Genomic DNA, 18245 nt, shown 5'->3' with positions numbered 1-18245 from the left:
TCTAAAAAGGATGGAATGTCGTTGACGAACAATGAAAATAACGTGGGTGCCAATACGCAACCTTGACGAACCCCCCTATTTATGGGGATTGGGCTTGTTAGTTCGCCCCCCGGGCCCCACCTAACCTTAGCATAGTTGTTTGCATGCAGTCTCATAATCTGTTGTAAAAGATTAGCTGGCAGTCCTTGGCTGCTTAGTGACTCCCACAACAAATCACTGGGAATGAGATCAAACACAGCTCTAAGGTCTACAAAGGCTATATATAAATGCCCCTTTCTTATGTTTACATACTTCCAGCATAGGCAACAAAACCTAAAGACCTGATCTATAGTACTTATTTTTGATCTGAACCCTGCCTGAAACTTTGAGAGGACTGTGTTTTCCTCAATCCATATGTTCATACGATTTAAAATATGTCTTGCATAAATCTTTTGTAAGATATCGATTAAACTAATTGGGCGATAGTTTGCAGGATCGCTCCTATTGCCCTTTTTAAAAATTGTGACGATTTCCGCCCCCCTCCATGTCTCCGGAAGATCTGCACCCGCGGCTACAGCATTGATGTAGGGGCCCCAGACGCTAGTTTCGTGCTTGTACAAATCTCCAAGGATTTTATCTAGTCCGGGTGCTTTCCCGTTTTTGACTCGGTTAATAGCCAGTGTTGTTTCCTCTAGATCGAAATCTAAATTAGCTTCACTTGGACTTTGCAATAACCTATCTTTTGATAGTGCCCTACCCTTCTCTGGTGCGCCGTATAGCTTGGTAAAGTGTTCAGTCCAAGTAATTTCATCGAGATAAACATCCTTAGTTTCTTTTTCTTTTTAATTTCCTTCAGCCACTTATCTCCAGATGGTCATTTGGTCTTTATTCTTGGCAGCAATGAGCTAATCTGACCAATTCTCATCGTCCCATGATGTTTTGGCCTTCTCTTGTACTTTCCTGTATTTAAGTCTGGCATCTTTTACATTAACCAAATTATTATTTTTTATAGCTTGGAGCAGTTCAGCCTTAGCATTGCGGCAATCCATATTATACCAGGATTTCCCTCCCAGCATAGGCTTTACATCTCCACCAGTCTTTTTTGGCATTTTGGTTACCAATGGGACGAGAGCTTTAAAAAACCCGTTGTGTAAGTCTAAAAATAGATTTCCCTCCAACGGTGTGGTCATTTGTCTACAGAAAATATTGGCAAATGTGATGTAAATGCTTGCCAATACTTCACCATGCTCCAACATATATGCCCATTTTAGTGAGCGACGGTTGTTGCTGACTAAAACATCATCAGAGCTTATATGGGTTGTCTCATTGCTCTTAATTACACTAGAAAGTAGCCCATTATGAAGTAACAGCTGGAGCGGACGGTGGTCGCTCTCTATTCTAGGCATGATCTCTAAGTCTACTGCATGAGACCAAATATCCAAAGATACCATTATGTAGTCTATTTTGCTCTGGGAATTGCTTCTGCAAAATGTAGGGGCCTTTGGTGTGTCTGATGGCAAACGACCGTTACATGCTCTTGGACCGTGCCCAACCACTACTCTCATGATCTGGAGCGCTAACACAGTACATGGGACCAGGTTAGTGTTATACAATGTAGGGATGTTGTTGGCGCTGTCTTCGTCATCAAAAATATTTCCGAGCCCTGTAATAGGTTCGTAGTTGCAGTTTAAGTCGCCACCTATTACTACACTTGTTCTTGCGTCTAGTGAGTTTAAAATAGAGTCCATTTGTTCTATTATTAATGACTCCTTGGAAACTGGGCCTGGTCTTTTGTCAATATTATATAGGTGCAGCACCCTTCTATCCTTCGTTATTATTTTTATTCCAAGTATGTCAAGAGAACTAGTACATAATTGGGTAATTCTAACATCAAGGGTTACTTTCACCCATATTACAAGGCCCCCCAAGGGCCTTCATCTTACTGATTGGACTGCGTCTACACAAAATGTCTTATACCCTACTCTGTGTGGGGTCTTTGTCGCCCAAGTCTCCTGCAGGAGACAAATATCACTTGTTCCAATGTAATCATTTCACTCAGGATCGCTAACGTTCCTTCCGAGACCCGCTATATTCCATGAGATTATTTTTAGTTCCACAAGATTATCAGCACTTGTGGATATCGTGGGTTCATCTATCGGCTTGTTACTTGTGTTTTTTGCCACCTTTACCAATGGGAGCTCCTCTGCCTTACTCACTGATGGTAATTGGGTCATTGATGAATTCCCACCCCTATCCCGCTCTTTTTCTTCTTCATTTGTATCCAGGGACATAGTAATTGGGGGCCTTGAATTTCTCCTCTTGACCTCTCTCTGTAGATATTCCCAGTATTTCCTTAGCTGGAACATTTAGCACTTGCAGTCAATCAACAGCCTCTAGGGATGATAACTCTTGGAAGCTATTGAGGGTGTGGGGGAATAAAGTATTACGTGATTGTAACTTATTTCTGTACTACCCGGTCTATAAAAGTAACCCAAGGGGAGGGCGTGGATGCTAGTATTCTGTGTTAGTGTCTCCTCGTATGCTCTCAGCAAGTTACGAACTATGTGAGTACGCCGGAAGTTTATAACAATGCAATCTCCCTGTACGTCTTTTGCAGAGTCCCCCACCCACCCTACCTGCGTACCATTAAGATTTTATTCATTTTGTGGGGATTGAATTTTTTATATTTGGAAAGCCAATCTATGGCTTTGTTTCTAAGATTATGCCAGGTTTCATTTTGCTCCCTTCTCAGGGCTGGGGCGCCAGCTAGTATCAGGACATAGGGACATGCGGCTGGGGGTAACTTTAGAACATCAGGGTTTGGGATTAAATCAGTCCCCTTTGGGCTGAACACTCGTACCCTAGAGCTAGCCTTTTCGGAGTGGTCTATTCTATTATCAGGTCGGGTTTCAGTCTTTCTATATGCCTCTATATCCCCTATTGGCTCTGCTATTCTTCCTGCAATCCCAATACTATTTGCTGCTTCAGTTCTCAGTTGTTTTAGAATTGGTTTATCACTACCGGCTTTGATACTTTCAATTTGCACGGTCCTGAATTCAGCTAGAAGTTTTGCCCCTTCTTCAATTGTTCTATTCACATCCCCAATCATGGTGCCTAATTGAGCTATGATCATATTTAACTGATCAACTTTACAATCCATAGCCCTCATTTTAATGTCCATGCAGTTGTTTATCTGGGTCCGAACAGAATCTAAAGCAGTTTTGAAAATATCCGCCACAGTTTGCTCTACTGCCCCAACTATCTCATTAGCATTACCTAAACAGGAGGGATTGTCTATATCAGTTTGCATTCCTATGGTCCTGCATAAGATCTCCTCATATTCTGGCTCATTGGTATCCCCTTTGTTTGTTCTCCCCCCCCCCCCCCCCCCCCCCACAACAGTATTGTTCGGTTTTATCGGTTACAATCCCAAATGCAATGTGGCTAAAATACTTAATCTTTATCCTTCGATATCATATCAGGCACAGTTAGACAAAAAGAAAAAGAAAACTGAACCAAGCCAACAGCGTATTATTACAGTCACAACCCAGTTTATCTTTTTCCAACTTCCCAATAATACTAGACTGCTATCTATTTCAGCCGCCTGTTAGATTCTCCCACCCTAATGTTGGCATCCAAGGACTATTCAGTACAATTGAGTTACTGAAACCTCGAGTCCACAATACTTCTGACTTTCTTGTCCAGGTCGCCGCAGGTTTTTTTGGCGAAGGGCAGCAAGGTCGCAGGGAATCAATCAAAAAAATATTATAACAAAGTAAATTGAGGTTTCTGGTAGCATATCTCTTACCCACTTGAGGACTAATATTTCGGTGCACCAGCCAAGAGCGTGGCCCAGCCCGGCCTCCTTCGGCCTCTGATGGCATAAGACGGCCCCGCCCTTGGCCCGGGCTTCACCCACACGCCTCCCGCGACGCGGGTACTCTGTTCACCTTAAAAACACCTCCTGGCGCTTGAGAGACGCGTTGGCGGCGTGCGCGCCGCGTGTGCTGCTGGAAGTTGTGGTCCCACTGTGGCGTGAGGCGGAATGGCGGCAGGCAGAGTGTCCGGTCAACTGGCTGTGACTGTGGCAGGAATCCCACTCCACCGGAGCCCTGCTCTCCTTAAAAACGCCTCCTTGCGCTTGAGAGACGCGTTGGCGGCGTGCGCGCCGCGTGTGCTGCTGGGAACTGTGGTCCCACTGTGGCGTGAGGCGGAATGGGGGCAGGCAGAGTGTCCGGTCAACTGGCTGTGACTGTGAACAAATGACTTACCTTCAATAACGCCTTATGTGGTAGAGACTATCTAGCTGCAGATTCCTTACCTACCCTCCCATCCTCCCCGCTGGGTGAACTGATTATAGTGTGAAGGTCACCCTTCTAAGGGCCATAGAAATTCACACCAGTTTTAAATGTTCCTCGTGGCTCTGTGCTCCTAGCGTGGAAAGTTGAGAAAAGGAGCTAACATTAGTGCACTGGGGTGGCACCTATATAGACACAGTGCATATCACTTCCAGCATCAATACAGAGCAGAAAGATGCCGCCTACCGGTGCAGAGGTATACGCCTGGGGAAAAGTCTAACATAAAGAATCTGCGGCTAGATAAAGTCTCTACCAGATAAGGTGTTACCGAAGGTAAGTGACTTGTTCAACAAGTATTGACTGATTGAGATGGAATGCTTTGGTTAAGGGCATACCAGTTGTTGCCCTCCATTCCTGCCACCCACTCATTTAAGTGACAACTCACAATAAATCCAGCTCCAAAATGGAACAACTTCCACTCTGTTATTTTTCTTGAATTTTAGCATGGGCCTTCTTATCAGAGCTTCCTTCATTTGCTCATAGTTCCTTCGATCAGCCACAAGAGGGTTCTTGTGGCAGATCAAATGAACTACAAGCAAATGAAGGAAGCTCTAATAAGACGGTCTGTGCAAAGATTCAAGAAAAACACCAGAGAGACATTTGTTCCATTGACAGCCATGCCTTCCAAAAGCAAGCAACTTATTAAAGCAGCTGCCTACGTTGCATCATTCGGAGCCTGCACTCTAAAGGCTATTTCTAAGCTCACTAAACATGTCAAAATATCCTGGCCTATATTATACATGCTGTTGGACAGGCCACACGAAGGGCTGGCTCCCTCCCCGCATGACAGGGCCCCAGCCCAGGCCCACCAGGCGTGACCCACGAGAATCACCCGCACCCCGTCTCCCGACGGAATTCCTGCCCTCGGACCTCCATGTATCACGGACCCAAGCCACCACCGGCTCCCCCGGCCGGGTCAAGCCGCCATCTTGGGCCCTGCGCCACGAGGCCGCGTGGCCTCCATCCGACCCTAACCCTGGGCCTGGCCGGCCCCGACATCCCGGCACCACCCTCCACCCAGGAGGTGAGCGGACCACTTGGCAGGTCAATGGGAGAACGAAGCGCCAAGGACTCTCCCCCGCCAGGTGCCGATCGCCTCCAGCTCCCCCAGGCGCTGGCTCCACCCCCTGCTGGGTGTCTGGACACCTTCATCCCGGACCCTCCGACCTCCAAGTGCGAGGGTCCGGACATCAAAGGGCGCCTGCCCTATAACTGGGGCAGCTCCGGAGCAGGGAGGCAGTTGTATCCTGGAGTCGAGAGACACCGAGAGAACTCAGCCTTGACGGACTACTGGCGCTGCCGTAGCCCTACCTTGCGAACTATCGTCCTGCCTGCTGGCGCTGCCGCGGCCTTCTGCAACATCCATCCTCGTCGGGACCTGCTGGCGCTGCCGCGGACCGTTGTAACGACCACCTTCACCGGGACCTGCTGGCGCTGCCGCGGACCGTACCTCGACCATCTTCACCGGGACCTGCTGGCGCTGCCGCGGACCGTGTATCGACCATCTCCACCGGGACCTGCTGGCGCTGCCGCGGCCCGTACCAGCTAAACCACCAAGCTCGAGGATTGTGAGCTAATCACCATATCATCCGAACTACCAGACTGGTAAACAGACTGTCCCGCTACCCCTTTTCCTATCTTGAGAGACTTAATCGAGGGGACCCCTGAGTCCAGACCTCCTTGTACCATTTCATCGTACCTTAAGAAGTGCATATAAAGAACGCTAAATCTTATCCTTGTGTGGTATCTGTCTGTGGGGGGGAAGTTATTTGTCTGTACGATCGCTGGAGACGGCTCTCCCCGGAGACCTCTCCCCTTGTCCTCGGCCGACCCTCCCGGTCCGTCTAACATTGGTGGCCAGCGGCGCGATCCGAATCAACGCGTAATCGTACAGAGAGTAGCTCACCCCACGACAAAACCACGATGTCAGCCAAAGATAGCGGTTCCACTGAAAAGTTCCAAATGGATAAGTTGGAAGAATATAGCCACCGCGAACTTAAACAATTCTGCATGGAACTAGGCATTGCTACCACCGGCCTGAGTACCAAAGATGATTTGAAGCACGCCCTTGAGTCGTGGACAGAAACTGGGATCGCCGGACCCTCCGACCAAAACAGTGTCGCACCAGAGGGGAACGCCACGGCTCCCGAGGAGCGGGGAACGGGCCTCTCGCAGGAGGAGATCCAGGAAAGAGAAAGAACCAGACTACACGAATTGGAAATGGCACGACTCAAGATGGACGGTGAACTCAAGTTAGCCGAGCAGAAAATAAATCTAGAGCATCTGCGGCTCCGAGAAGAGCGAGAAGAAAAGCAAAGACAGAGAGAGCTTGAGGAAAAAAGAATAACACTCGAACACGAGCGCAAACTGGCGGAAATAGAACTTCGGAAACAGAATAAAGAACCGGGGATGCCTGAGCGACCGCACACCCCGGGGGCAACCGAGAAAAAAGTCCACATCCCCAAGGATGTTGTCCGAGAGTATGTTCGAGAAGACGACATACAACAGTGGTTCAAAGCCTACGAGATCGCCATGACCTCCCACCGGATCGACCGGAGTGATTGGGGAGCCGGACTATGGGGGAGGTTCGTCAACGAAGGCCGCGATGCCCTGCTGCAGCTCCCAGATCACCAAATGTCGTCCTACGACCACATGAAGGCTGCCCTCCTCACCCGCTACGGCCTCACACCCGAGATGTACCGCCAGAGGTTCAGAGATCCCGGGTACAACTTGGGTGGAGTACGTCAACTATTTCAGCCGAGCCTTCGAGGGTTGGATCAAGGGGAGCCAGGTAACAACCTACGAACAACTCTTCAACCTTATGGTATGGGAACACCTGTCGAACAACTGTTTCGTCGAGCTCAGGCAGCACCTCCTCGACAGTAAACTGACTGACCCCCGGCAGCTCGCCGCTGAGGCTGATCGATGGGAAAGCACCCGAGTGGGCCGGAGAGGACCACACGAGCAAAACCGAAGCAACCAAGGCCAGCACCGTCCCCGGGGAGGAGGAGGAGGCCAGGGGCGAGGGAGAGACAGCCCCCCGGCCACAACCGTGACCAGCACCCCGCCCCCGACCGGCCGGGGCAACCCCCCGATGCGTCCTGGGTTCCGAGCCAACGTCACGTGCCACCGATGCCAGCGAGTCGGCCACTACGCCAATGACCCGAGCTGCCCGCAGAACCAAACGCCCAAGCCCCGCCAGGTGGCTGCCGCCGCCCTGGGGGAAGAACGACTATCAGAGGAACAGGAAGAGTATGAGCCGGCCCAGCAAGAGTGGGAACCGGCCGCCATGGTTCTAGCATGTCTAGGGGGAAAAGACATGGTCCCGCGGGCTCCCCTACCCGCCAACACCAGGAAATACGGACAGTGGGTGACCATTAATGGGCATCGGGCCGAGGCCTTACGTGACACAGGCGCCAGTGTGACGGCCGTCCGCTGTCACCTGGTGAAGCCCGAGCAGATCCTGCCGAACATTCTCTGCCCCGTCCGCTCAGCCGACAACTCCGAAAGTCTGTGTCAAATGGCCTGCGTCCCCTTCGAATGGGGAGGGGTCTCCGGCCTGTTGAAGGTGACGGTCCGGGATGATGCCCCCGTGGACTGCCTCCTGGGGAATGACCTTGAGAGTTCCCCGTGGGCCACCGTTGAGAGAAGGGAGCACCTGGGGATGCTGGGCCTCCCGGACTGGGCCTGCGTAACCACCCGGTCCATGGCCGCCCGTGCCGTCCCCCGATCCGAAGAATCGGAATGGCCAGCACCTCCGCCCCCGGTCGCCCCAGTAGAAGACAACGACGAGGCCAACCCCCCGGAACCAACGATCGAAGGGGACACGCAACCCCAGGACTTACCCGGCCTGGCTCAATGGCGTCAAGAAGGGGGGCCCACCCAGGAACAGTTCCGCCAGGAGCAAAAGACCTGCCCCTCCCTCGAGGGACTCCGCCAACAAGCCAGCGCCCAGAGCGCCGGGGACTCCACCGGAACTCACTGGGTCTACTGGGATAACGACCTGCTATACAGCGAACAAAGAATCGCGGAGCTAGGGGCCGGTCGAGTACTAGTGGTACCTCTCCGCTTCAGAGACTTTCTGCTCAACCTGGCCCACGATGTACCCCTGGCTGGACACCTGGGCCAGGACAAAACTTACAGTCGCCTAGTAACCCACTTTTTCTGGCCGAAGATGAGGAACGACGTCCTGAACCACTGCCGGTCCTGCCCCACGTGCCAAGCCAGCGGGAAGAGTGGCCGTAAGCTGAAAGCCCCTCTACAACCCTTCCCAGTGGTCACTACCCCGTTCGAGAGGGTAGGGATAGACATTGTGGGGCCCCTGGACCCCCGCACGGCGCAAGGACACAGGTTCATCCTAGTACTGGTGGACCACGCCACCCGCTACCCCGAGGCGGTGCCCCTACGAACTGTGACTGCTCCGGTGGTTGGCCGGGCCCTAATGGGGATCTTCTCCCGGGTGGGCTTCCCCCGAGAAGTCGTCAGCGACCGAGGGACGAACTTCATCTCCAAATACATGAAGTCCCTCTGGCAACAGTGCGAGGTCACCTACAGATTCACGACCCCCTATCACCCCCAAGGGAATGGACTAGTGGAGCGATTCAACCGCACTCTCAAGGGGATGATTGGGGGATTGGAAGAGCCCCTCCGTCGCCAGTGGGATGTACTACTCCCGTGCCTCCTCTTCGCCTACCGGGAAGTTCCCCAGAAATCCCTCGGTTTTAGCCCTTTCGAACTCCTGTACGGGCACCCTGTGCGAGGGCCCCTCAGCCTAGTCAAAGAAGGTTGGGAGATGGCCCCCCTAAAGACCCCTCCAGACGTCTTCAGGTACCTCCTGGCCCTACGCAACCAGACTCGGCGCTTCAGGGAGATGGCCAAGGCGAACCTCGAGGCCAGCCAGGAAGACATGAAGAGGTGGTATGATCACAATGCCTCCTCCGTCGAGTTCGAACCTGGTCAACAAGTGTGGGTGATGTCCCCCACCGAACCATGTGCCTTGCAAGATAAGTGGACGGGGCCCTTCAAAGTGGTCGAGCGCAAAAGCCCCGTCACTTACCTCATCGACATGGGGAACCCCCGGAACCCCCTTCGGGTCCTCCACACCAACAGACTCAAACCACACTTTGTGCGCTCAGAACTTAGCCTCCTGATGGCTACGGACAGTGGGGCAGAGGAAGACTCCGAACCCCTCCCGGATCTACTGAAGGCTCAGGAGGACGACGGTTCCGTGGACGGGGTCCGGCTCTCCGATGCCCTCACCCCAGAGCAACGACAGGGCTGCCGGGACCTCCTGCTGCGGTTCGCTACACTGTTCTCCCTCACCCCCGGGGTCACCCCTTGGTGCTTGCACGACGTGGACACCGGGGACAGTCCCCCTATCCGACACCGGGCCTATCGCGTACCAGATCGGGTACGGGCTTGCATACAAGAAGAAGTAGCCAGAATGCTCACGATCGGGGTCATCGAGCCCTCGGACAGTCCCTGGGCCAGCCCGGTTGTATTGGTACCCAAAGCCGCTGCCCCCGGCACCACACCTGAACTGAGATTCTGCGTCGACTACCGGGGCTTGAACGCTGTCACCCGGACCGACGCTCATCCTATCCCCCGGGCGGACGAACTGATCGACCGGCTGGGGGCCGCCCGCTACCTCAGTATCTTCGACCTAACAGCGGGCTACTGGCAGATCGGCCTCACACCCCGGGCTCAGGAACGATCTGCCTTCTCTACCCCCGATGGCCACTACCACTTCAAGGTCATGCCCTTCGGCATGAAGAACGCCCCCGCCACGTTTCAACGTCTTGTGAACCAGGTCTTGGCGGGGCTCGAAGAGTTCAGCGCGGCCTACCTGGACGATATCGCTGTATACAGCCGCCACTGGTCCGACCACCTCCTCCACCTCCAAGAGGTCCTACAGGCCCTCCAGCGGGCCGGCCTCACGATTAAGGCCGGCAAATGCCAAATTGGTCAAGGGTCCGTGACCTACCTTGGGCACCAGGTGGGAAGCGGGCTGGTGGCCCCGCTGCAACTTAAAATTGCTGCCATCCAGTCCTGGCAGCCCCCCGTCACCCAGACCGAGGTCCGAGCCTTCTTGGGGCTCACCGGCTACTACCGGCGGTTCGTGAGGGACTACGGCAGCATTGTGGGGCCCCTCACGGGTCTCACGTCCAAAAACCTACCGAAGCGGATTAACTGGACCCCCGATTGTCAAGCGGCCTTCGAAAAGCTGAAGGCCGCCCTGTGCACCGCCCCTGTACTCCAGGCCCCCGATTACAGTCGGGAATTTGTGGTACAGACAGACGCCTCCGACCACGGCATCGGGGCGGTTCTTTCTCAAGTGAACCCCGAAGGTCATGACCAGCCGGTGGCCTTCATCAGCCGACGTCTCCTGGCCCGAGAACAGCGCTGGAGCACAATCGAGAGGGAGGCCTTCGCAGTGGTGTGGGCCCTCAAAAAGCTCCGGCCCTATCTCTTCGGTACCCACTTCCGGGTACAAACCGACCATCGACCCCTGCAGTGGCTGATGCAGATGCGGGGGGGAGAACCCAAAACTATTGCGCTGGTCCATCTCCCTGCAGGGAATGGACTTCACCGTGGAGCACCGACCGGGCCAAGACCACGCCAACGCGGATGGCCTGTCACGCTTTTTCCGCCTCGACGAGGAAAGTCCCCAAGGAGATGGGTGACTCTCCCCGCCTTCAGCTGGGGGGGACGCATGTTGGACAGGCCACACGAAGGGCTGGCTCCCTCCCCGCATGACAGGGCCCCAGCCCAGGCCCACCAGGCGTGACCCACGAGAATCACCCGCACCCCGTCTCCCGACGGAATTCCTGCCCTCGGACCTCCATGTATCACGGACCCAAGCCACCACCGGCTCCCCCGGCCGGGTCAAGCCGCCATCTTGGGCCCTGCGCCACGAGGCCGCGTGGCCTCCATCCGACCCTAACCCTGGGCCTGGCCGGCCCCGACATCCCGGCACCACCCTCCACCCAGGAGGTGAGCGGACCACTTGGCAGGTCAATGGGAGAACGAAGCGCCAAGGACTCTCCCCCGCCAGGTGCCGATCGCCTCCAGCTCCCCCAGGCGCTGGCTCCACCCCCTGCTGGGTGTCTGGACACCTTCATCCCGGACCCTCCGACCTCCAAGTGCGAGGGTCCGGACATCAAAGGGCGCCTGCCCTATAACTGGGGCAGCTCCGGAGCAGGGAGGCAGTTGTATCCTGGAGTCGAGAGACACCGAGAGAACTCAGCCTTGACGGACTACTGGCGCTGCCGTAGCCCTACCTTGCGAACTATCGTCCTGCCTGCTGGCGCTGCCGCGGCCTTCTGCAACATCCATCCTCGTCGGGACCTGCTGGCGCTGCCGCGGACCGTTGTAACGACCACCTTCACCGGGACCTGCTGGCGCTGCCGCGGACCGTACCTCGACCATCTTCACCGGGACCTGCTGGCGCTGCCGCGGACCGTGTATCGACCATCTCCACCGGGACCTGCTGGCGCTGCCGCGGCCCGTACCAGCTAAACCACCAAGCTCGAGGATTGTGAGCTAATCACCATATCATCCGAACTACCAGACTGGTAAACAGACTGTCCCGCTACCCCTTTTCCTATCTTGAGAGACTTAATCGAGGGGACCCCTGAGTCCAGACCTCCTTGTACCATTTCATCGTACCTTAAGAAGTGCATATAAAGAACGCTAAATCTTATCCTTGTGTGGTATCTGTCTGTGGGGGGGGAAGTTATTTGTCTGTACGATCGCTGGAGACGGCTCTCCCCGGAGACCTCTCCCCTTGTCCTCGGCCGACCCTCCCGGTCCGTCTAACACATGCATATACACTAGGACAAACCCTTACACCAAACCGAAACCAGGGTTACATAGTATGAGTATCATTGGTGTCATTTAGTGAAGTGTTTTATTCAGCTCCACTTATAGGACAAAAGCTCATTTGAATCATATAGAATCAAATATATAATACATGTGAATCTGCAATCCCTGCAGAAAAACTGTCTCTAGTTTCTTTATTGTGATGTGACCAGTCTCCTGTTAAATAGTAATAACTTATTACAGTTGAGTTCTGACATCACTTTGCCTGCTGCCAGAGCCAGCCGTTGAGGGGAAAGGTAGGTCAGGTCACAGTGCATAATTAAAGCAGCTGTTTAAAGAATGAAAATGAAACTTTGCTTTTCTTTCTTGTTCTGTTTTTCTAGCTTTACAGTACAAGCAGGAGATTTTTATGACAACATGATTTATTTTCATTCCTTAGGTAATTATAGAAAACTTTCAATCTTTCTGGACATTCCGGTCTGCTGCGCTTTAAAAAAAAAAAAAACTGATTCTATTATCTTTTTACTGCAAATATCGAACAGCTTTTAATGTGTTTAATTATGTACTAGAAATTATATTTTTATTCTGCATGTTTGCAAACACGCTTTTTTATTTCATATGAAAAAGCCACGTACCAATGATTCAAATGGCTTGTGGGAAAGCTGTGACCATGTATTATAAGGAATAAAGTACACCCCTGCTGTACCTGATAAAGATACTGCAATTTACCTCAGCACTCCATATCCTCATATGGTCCTCTATATGGTCATGGAACTCCACAGTGATTTGCAATATCCTTATAATGTACTACTGGGGGTACTTTATCACAAATATAGTTAATATGACAGAGAACTTCAATTGCAGTATACATAAACAGAAATGCAATAAAAGAACTAGGTGTTTAGGAAACATGTAACACATCGAAAATAGTACAAATGGTGTAGTACTCTAGTTTAAAGTCAAGATTTGTATATTTATAACAGATCCAGCATAAGAACCAAAAGTTGTACACTAGTTAACTTTAGAATCAATTCATGGTCTTCTCAGTGTTCAATATAAACCAATCAATGGTGTAATGTCAACATTTCAACCTTGTCAGACTCACAGCCAGTCTTAACAGGACATTGTGCCATCAACCAAACACGTACTCAATGAATTGATCCCCAAGTACTCAGAATTAAATGCTGCTTATAATGCACTGGATTTTAAAGTGGCAAAGTCTTCATTGAATGCCATCTATGATTCAGAATATTCGAGAAGGCAGCAAACTTATTTCCTTTGATCAGGACAAAGCATTCCTGTCCCTACAGCTTGAATCTTAGGAGGAAACCTTGGCAAGTTGGAGGGAGAATCACATTTCCTAGAAGTTCTTGTTTCTCCTTTCGTCCTTAGTTTTCGTTCTCCAAGGGTTTTGTCTTGAACTCTAATTCTCTTTCCTTTTTTCCCATGCCTTTCCTTTTCTCTTTCTCTCACCTCACCTCTTTCTTTCTTTCTTCCTGGACCTATTCATCCTGATTCTACTGCTTCCTTTCCTCTTTTTATTGATGAGCTAATATCAACTTCCCCAACATAATGGTTGCCTGAACAACCTGACAGTGTACTCTTCCCAGTGCCTAATTCTGCCTGTGACCTTTTATCCCAGCCGGACACAGTAGATATTGTGGACACCATAAGATCCCTGTGAGGTCATGGTAAATGGTGTGAGGAATGTTATGCTAGGAGACCTATAGATTGTATAAGCCTGGAGCTGCTTCGCAAAAATGTAAGTAGTATTTCATTTTGCTGTGACATTAAAATACTTCTTAGAAAAGCACTGGGCTGGACAGTGAGTTATTTTGGCTATAAACCCTTTGAGTTCTAAGCCTCTGCCCCGCTCACAACCTTCTTGAGAAGCCTTGGACTGGTTATCCTCACTACTTTGAAAGTCAAGCATGGGAGAGGTGTACGTTAACGAATTTACAGAGCCCTATTAGGACAGCCCCCATGAACATCAGAAGCAAACGGCCCCAGCTACAACAGTTGTTTCGCAGTAGCCACCGTCTGCCCTATCTCACTCCCCCACCCCACCCCAAAAGGGGCTTCACGCGCATGTTCTGTTCTGGCAGGGTTATGTATTTCCTTTTTTGGCTGTTGCTGGGAGGGAAGAGAGAGGTGTATTGAATACTCCAACTGCGTGCACTGCGTGTGATATGTGTAGTGTTTGTTTTCCCTTGTAGGTTTATATTGTAATTTGGGGGGGACATGTATCCTGGGTGAAGATATATATCTGTGTGTGTGTTTGCTTGTGTGTGTGTGTGAAACATCAAACTGCAGCTCTGGCAGTTAACAAGCAGAGAGTAAGTTGAACTGTTCAAAGTGTTTGCCTGCAGCCTGGTTTCTGAGGGATAAATACACTCATCAATATTACAGAGCACTCAATTGCAATTTTTAAAAGTAATCTGTTTTCTGAAATGTTGCTTAATGTTTTGCTACAATTAAATATTGTAATATACCCATCAGTTTTTCGGTCTTTCTTTATGAATTAGGACATTTTTAATCACCTTTGCTTTCTTATATGTTAAATCATCTATTTTAACTACTTAATATTGTTTTATGTACTATTTGATACTCCATCTGAAAATAATCCCAACTGTTTTTATTAAATTAATTTTTTAGACAGCTGAAATGGCAGAACGGTTAGAAAAACTTGGTGAAAGTTCCCTCAGAAACTTCACAATGGATACTGAGATAAGCTTATACAAGTTTGAAGGTGAAGATTATCGAGAAAAACAAAAGGTATTTTCATTAAAATATGAGTTCATTGTATTATGTTTATAATCATAACTTTATATATCTAAACATTTTGAATTATATTTTGGTAAGTTAAAATAAATAAATACGTCAATCAGCAATATAGCCACATAGAAGTGTATAAATATTCAAGTTGTAACATTATTATGATGCATTATGTTTATCTTTTGAGTAAAACCATTGGCCAATTTTAAAGGACTCTATTATTGCAGTGAACAACTTTCATTGTTACATAAAATGTGAATACAGGTAAAAATGACAAACCCTGTTCAGTCTGTACTTTCTGTCCGTATGTTATACCCACATACCCTAGATAAACAATTTTAGTTTTTCTACAGAAGTGGAGTTTTCACAGATTCACATGCTTGAATCTTGTTTCTTGAAACTAGGAATACCTGGTATTTTTAAAACGACAATAAACGGTGTTAAAAATTACCAAACACTGACAACGGTGTTTTAGTAGTGCTTTTACCTGAGCCCTAGAGTCACCCAAGTGGGGACACGCTTGCATTCTGAACTTGCCTAATATCGCTGCTGTGAGGGTAACGGCGTTTCGGGCCAGAAGGCACCCAGCTGCCGCCGTGAGGGGAACGGCCCCTGGTGGCATAGGGACTACATCCCCCACAACACCCTGGGCGGCGCCAACAATCGACATCAGCAGAGGGCGCCGGAGGCCCTCTTAAGCAGCATTCTGTGGTACTGAAAATTCTGGACCCGTGTTATAAACATCGTCGTATCATGACGATTTTGGTATCAGCAGACCGAGAATGATTAGAATACTATGCAGAAGTATTTTCGTCATATTCGGGTGACGAAATCACCCTGAATCAGAGTTTCCGTCCTGAACCCTCGGTTTCCATTTGAACGGCAGCCATTTTTTGATTGCCCTCACATAGGCCAATGACTAAGGCCAAAAACGAGTCTGAAGGACACATGCACCTTTGCTGACTCCTCTGTGACCTGGGCAAGCTGACTCCACTGCCTGAAGCCAAACCTGTTCGGCCAGTTCCTTTCCCAGTGGCCGAATGAGATTAGTATCAAGGCACAACATATCATAAAACCTTTCATCACACACAAACCATGCCTAATCTTACACACACCTGTCCCTGTTTCTTTGCGAGTGACTTGCTTTACGAGGAGGAGGTGTCCGTTTTTATTGGGGGTCCGTCGATATCTGATGAAAGTACCGAGCCTTGCTGGGTAATTAATTGAGGGCTGAACAAACTGAAATATGGGCTTGTCATCATGACTTTGCTTTTTCTTTGTAGTGAAAATATGTGAATGGTCAACTGTAAAATAAGGAATGTTTGCCTAAAGCATAATATTTTGTATAAAAATAGAAGGCTGGCTTTGTAAGGTTGAGCAGTCTCCTGAGAATATACACCGTGTTGTACTTCTAGGATACCTGTTACTGGTTGCAGCCAATAAATACGATCTTTGACTTCACCAAGAAGACTCTGGGTTTCTGTAGTCTGAAACAGGAAGGACTCGAAGTCTTAGGGTGTGTTCCCTGGCACCGCTGGGTTCTGAAAAACCCAGTACTTCAGTTGGCGCCCAACGTAGGGCGATTTCAGCGGTACCGGTCCAAGCCAGAGGTTCGTGAGGAGCTTTGTGTGAAAATTCTGGAGGAAGGCCGCCACTTCATCGACCCCTGTATGTCGACGTGGTCCGAAAGTCTTTGCTGCGAGGTTCCCCGCTTCCCGACGGCTACGAAGGACTGCTGCCCTGACTATCGCCTTGTTTTGGACCCTTGATGATTGGTAGAGCGAAACGATAACCGAGTCTTCTGGTGACGTCATCTATACCTCAGTTAAGTATAAGTGGAGCGTCTCCCAGTCCTTAGTTTGGTTCTTAGTTTGGTATCCCCTTGGGATCTTTGATTTGGAACTTGCAAGTACCAAAGCCGAGGGACTCGTGTATTCACGAGACTATCATATTCGATAATCCTTTGAAGTTTGAAGCTAGACTAGAGAGCGAAGATGCCTGGTCTTAGCAGACTTGGAAATTTGTTTTGTCTTGGTTATAATAGGGATTCCCGATTGGAGGACTCGTGTCCGGTTCCTCCGATTGGAACTCCAACCTATGAACTATATGTGAAACATGGTGTAGGCCCCATCACATATAATGAAGTATGGATCCGATACACCAGGAAAGATGGTGTTTTAAAATGGCCCCAATATGGTAGTTTTGACACAGAGATTCTGGATAATCTGGAGGTTAAACTGTTTAAGAAGAAAGCCCGGCCGGCGATGTTTGACTCTTTCCGCCTATGGCGTAAGGAAGCCAAACAGAAGGAAATTAAATTAGCAAAGAGAAATAAGAGAGAAAAGGGTATCTCAATAATGCAAGCTGCTATGCAGTTTAAAGATAATGAAAGAAGAACAGATGAGTGAGCAGTTGCACAGGCAACGTAAAATGGTGATCGATAAATGTTATCCAGTGTTGCCGCTTCTTCAGCAAGATGCAGCAAGAGAACTTGAGAAAGATCCTTTAATGTCACACTTGTTGAGTTCGCCACCCCCTTATGCGCAGAGTGCTACAGCACCTCCGCAACCTTTAGTTGTGCAACCCCCAGTTATTGTGCCTCAGGTTCTTCCACAGCCGCCAGCTCCTCTTCAGTTGGCTCCTACTCCTATGGCGCAGCCCCCTCAAGGGCCGCCGACTTCGCTACCTGCTCCATCTGTACTTTCTACGATTTTGTCTACTACATCGACTGCCTCTTCTGGTGTTCTTCCTGATACTGCCTCTGCGTCTGCATCTGCGTCTGCCTTGCCTCCCTCTGTTTTTCCTCCTGTTCTTTCGTCAACTTCTCCCTCTGTCCGACAGAGAATGACTGATACTGTTGCTAGCCTTATATTTCCTCTCTTTGGGTCATCTGGTATGACCCCTGATTCGGAGCGTAAGCAGTTGCGTAGTCAGCTGCCTGATTCTCGAGAGAGAGAAGCATTTGACCATATGGCGCGTAAATGGGTTACTTACCCTTTAAGATATGATGTGGAGTCTGTTATGGATGTCTTCCGTCAATGGGAAGCACCAAAACAAAGATACGTTTTTGAGAAAATGTGTGCTTTCCTTTGTGAGGAATTGGAGGATAATGATTTGGAAACAAATCCGCCTGATTTGTGCCGTGTACGGTTTGAGTTTTCAAAGGGCTACCATTGTGGGTTCCGATGTTGAGAAAGCAGTTGCGACATTGTTGTCCTTTAGGAATAAGGATCCTTCCCAGTCGCTGTTTGAACATGACTCCTCAGTTAGGAAAAAAGTGCGACAGTACCCAATGAGAGAAGTCCCTCCGGT

The 18245-nt window shown here is 50.0% G+C and overlaps 1 protein-coding gene across 2 annotated transcripts in view; it reads left to right on the top strand.

Moving 5' to 3' along the window:
- The window catches only part of LOC146829460 (SWI/SNF-related matrix-associated actin-dependent regulator of chromatin subfamily A member 1), a 1967301-nt gene that overhangs the window by 1385745 nt on the left and 563311 nt on the right, over positions 1 to 18245 (top strand). For both annotated transcript variants that reach the window (XM_085608144.1, XM_085608145.1), the window contains one exon: positions 14814 to 14933. In XM_085608144.1, the coding sequence (XP_085464270.1) occupies positions 14814 to 14933 (120 nt within the window). The remainder of the gene's footprint in view (positions 1 to 14813; positions 14934 to 18245) is intronic.

Source organism: Triturus cristatus, chromosome 5_2 (assembly GCF_964204655.1).
Source record: "Triturus cristatus chromosome 5_2, aTriCri1.1, whole genome shotgun sequence".
NCBI classification, from domain to species: domain Eukaryota; kingdom Metazoa; phylum Chordata; class Amphibia; order Caudata; family Salamandridae; genus Triturus; species Triturus cristatus.
Note: the sequence above shows the minus strand (reverse complement) of the source record. Positions and strands in the feature narration are given on the sequence as shown.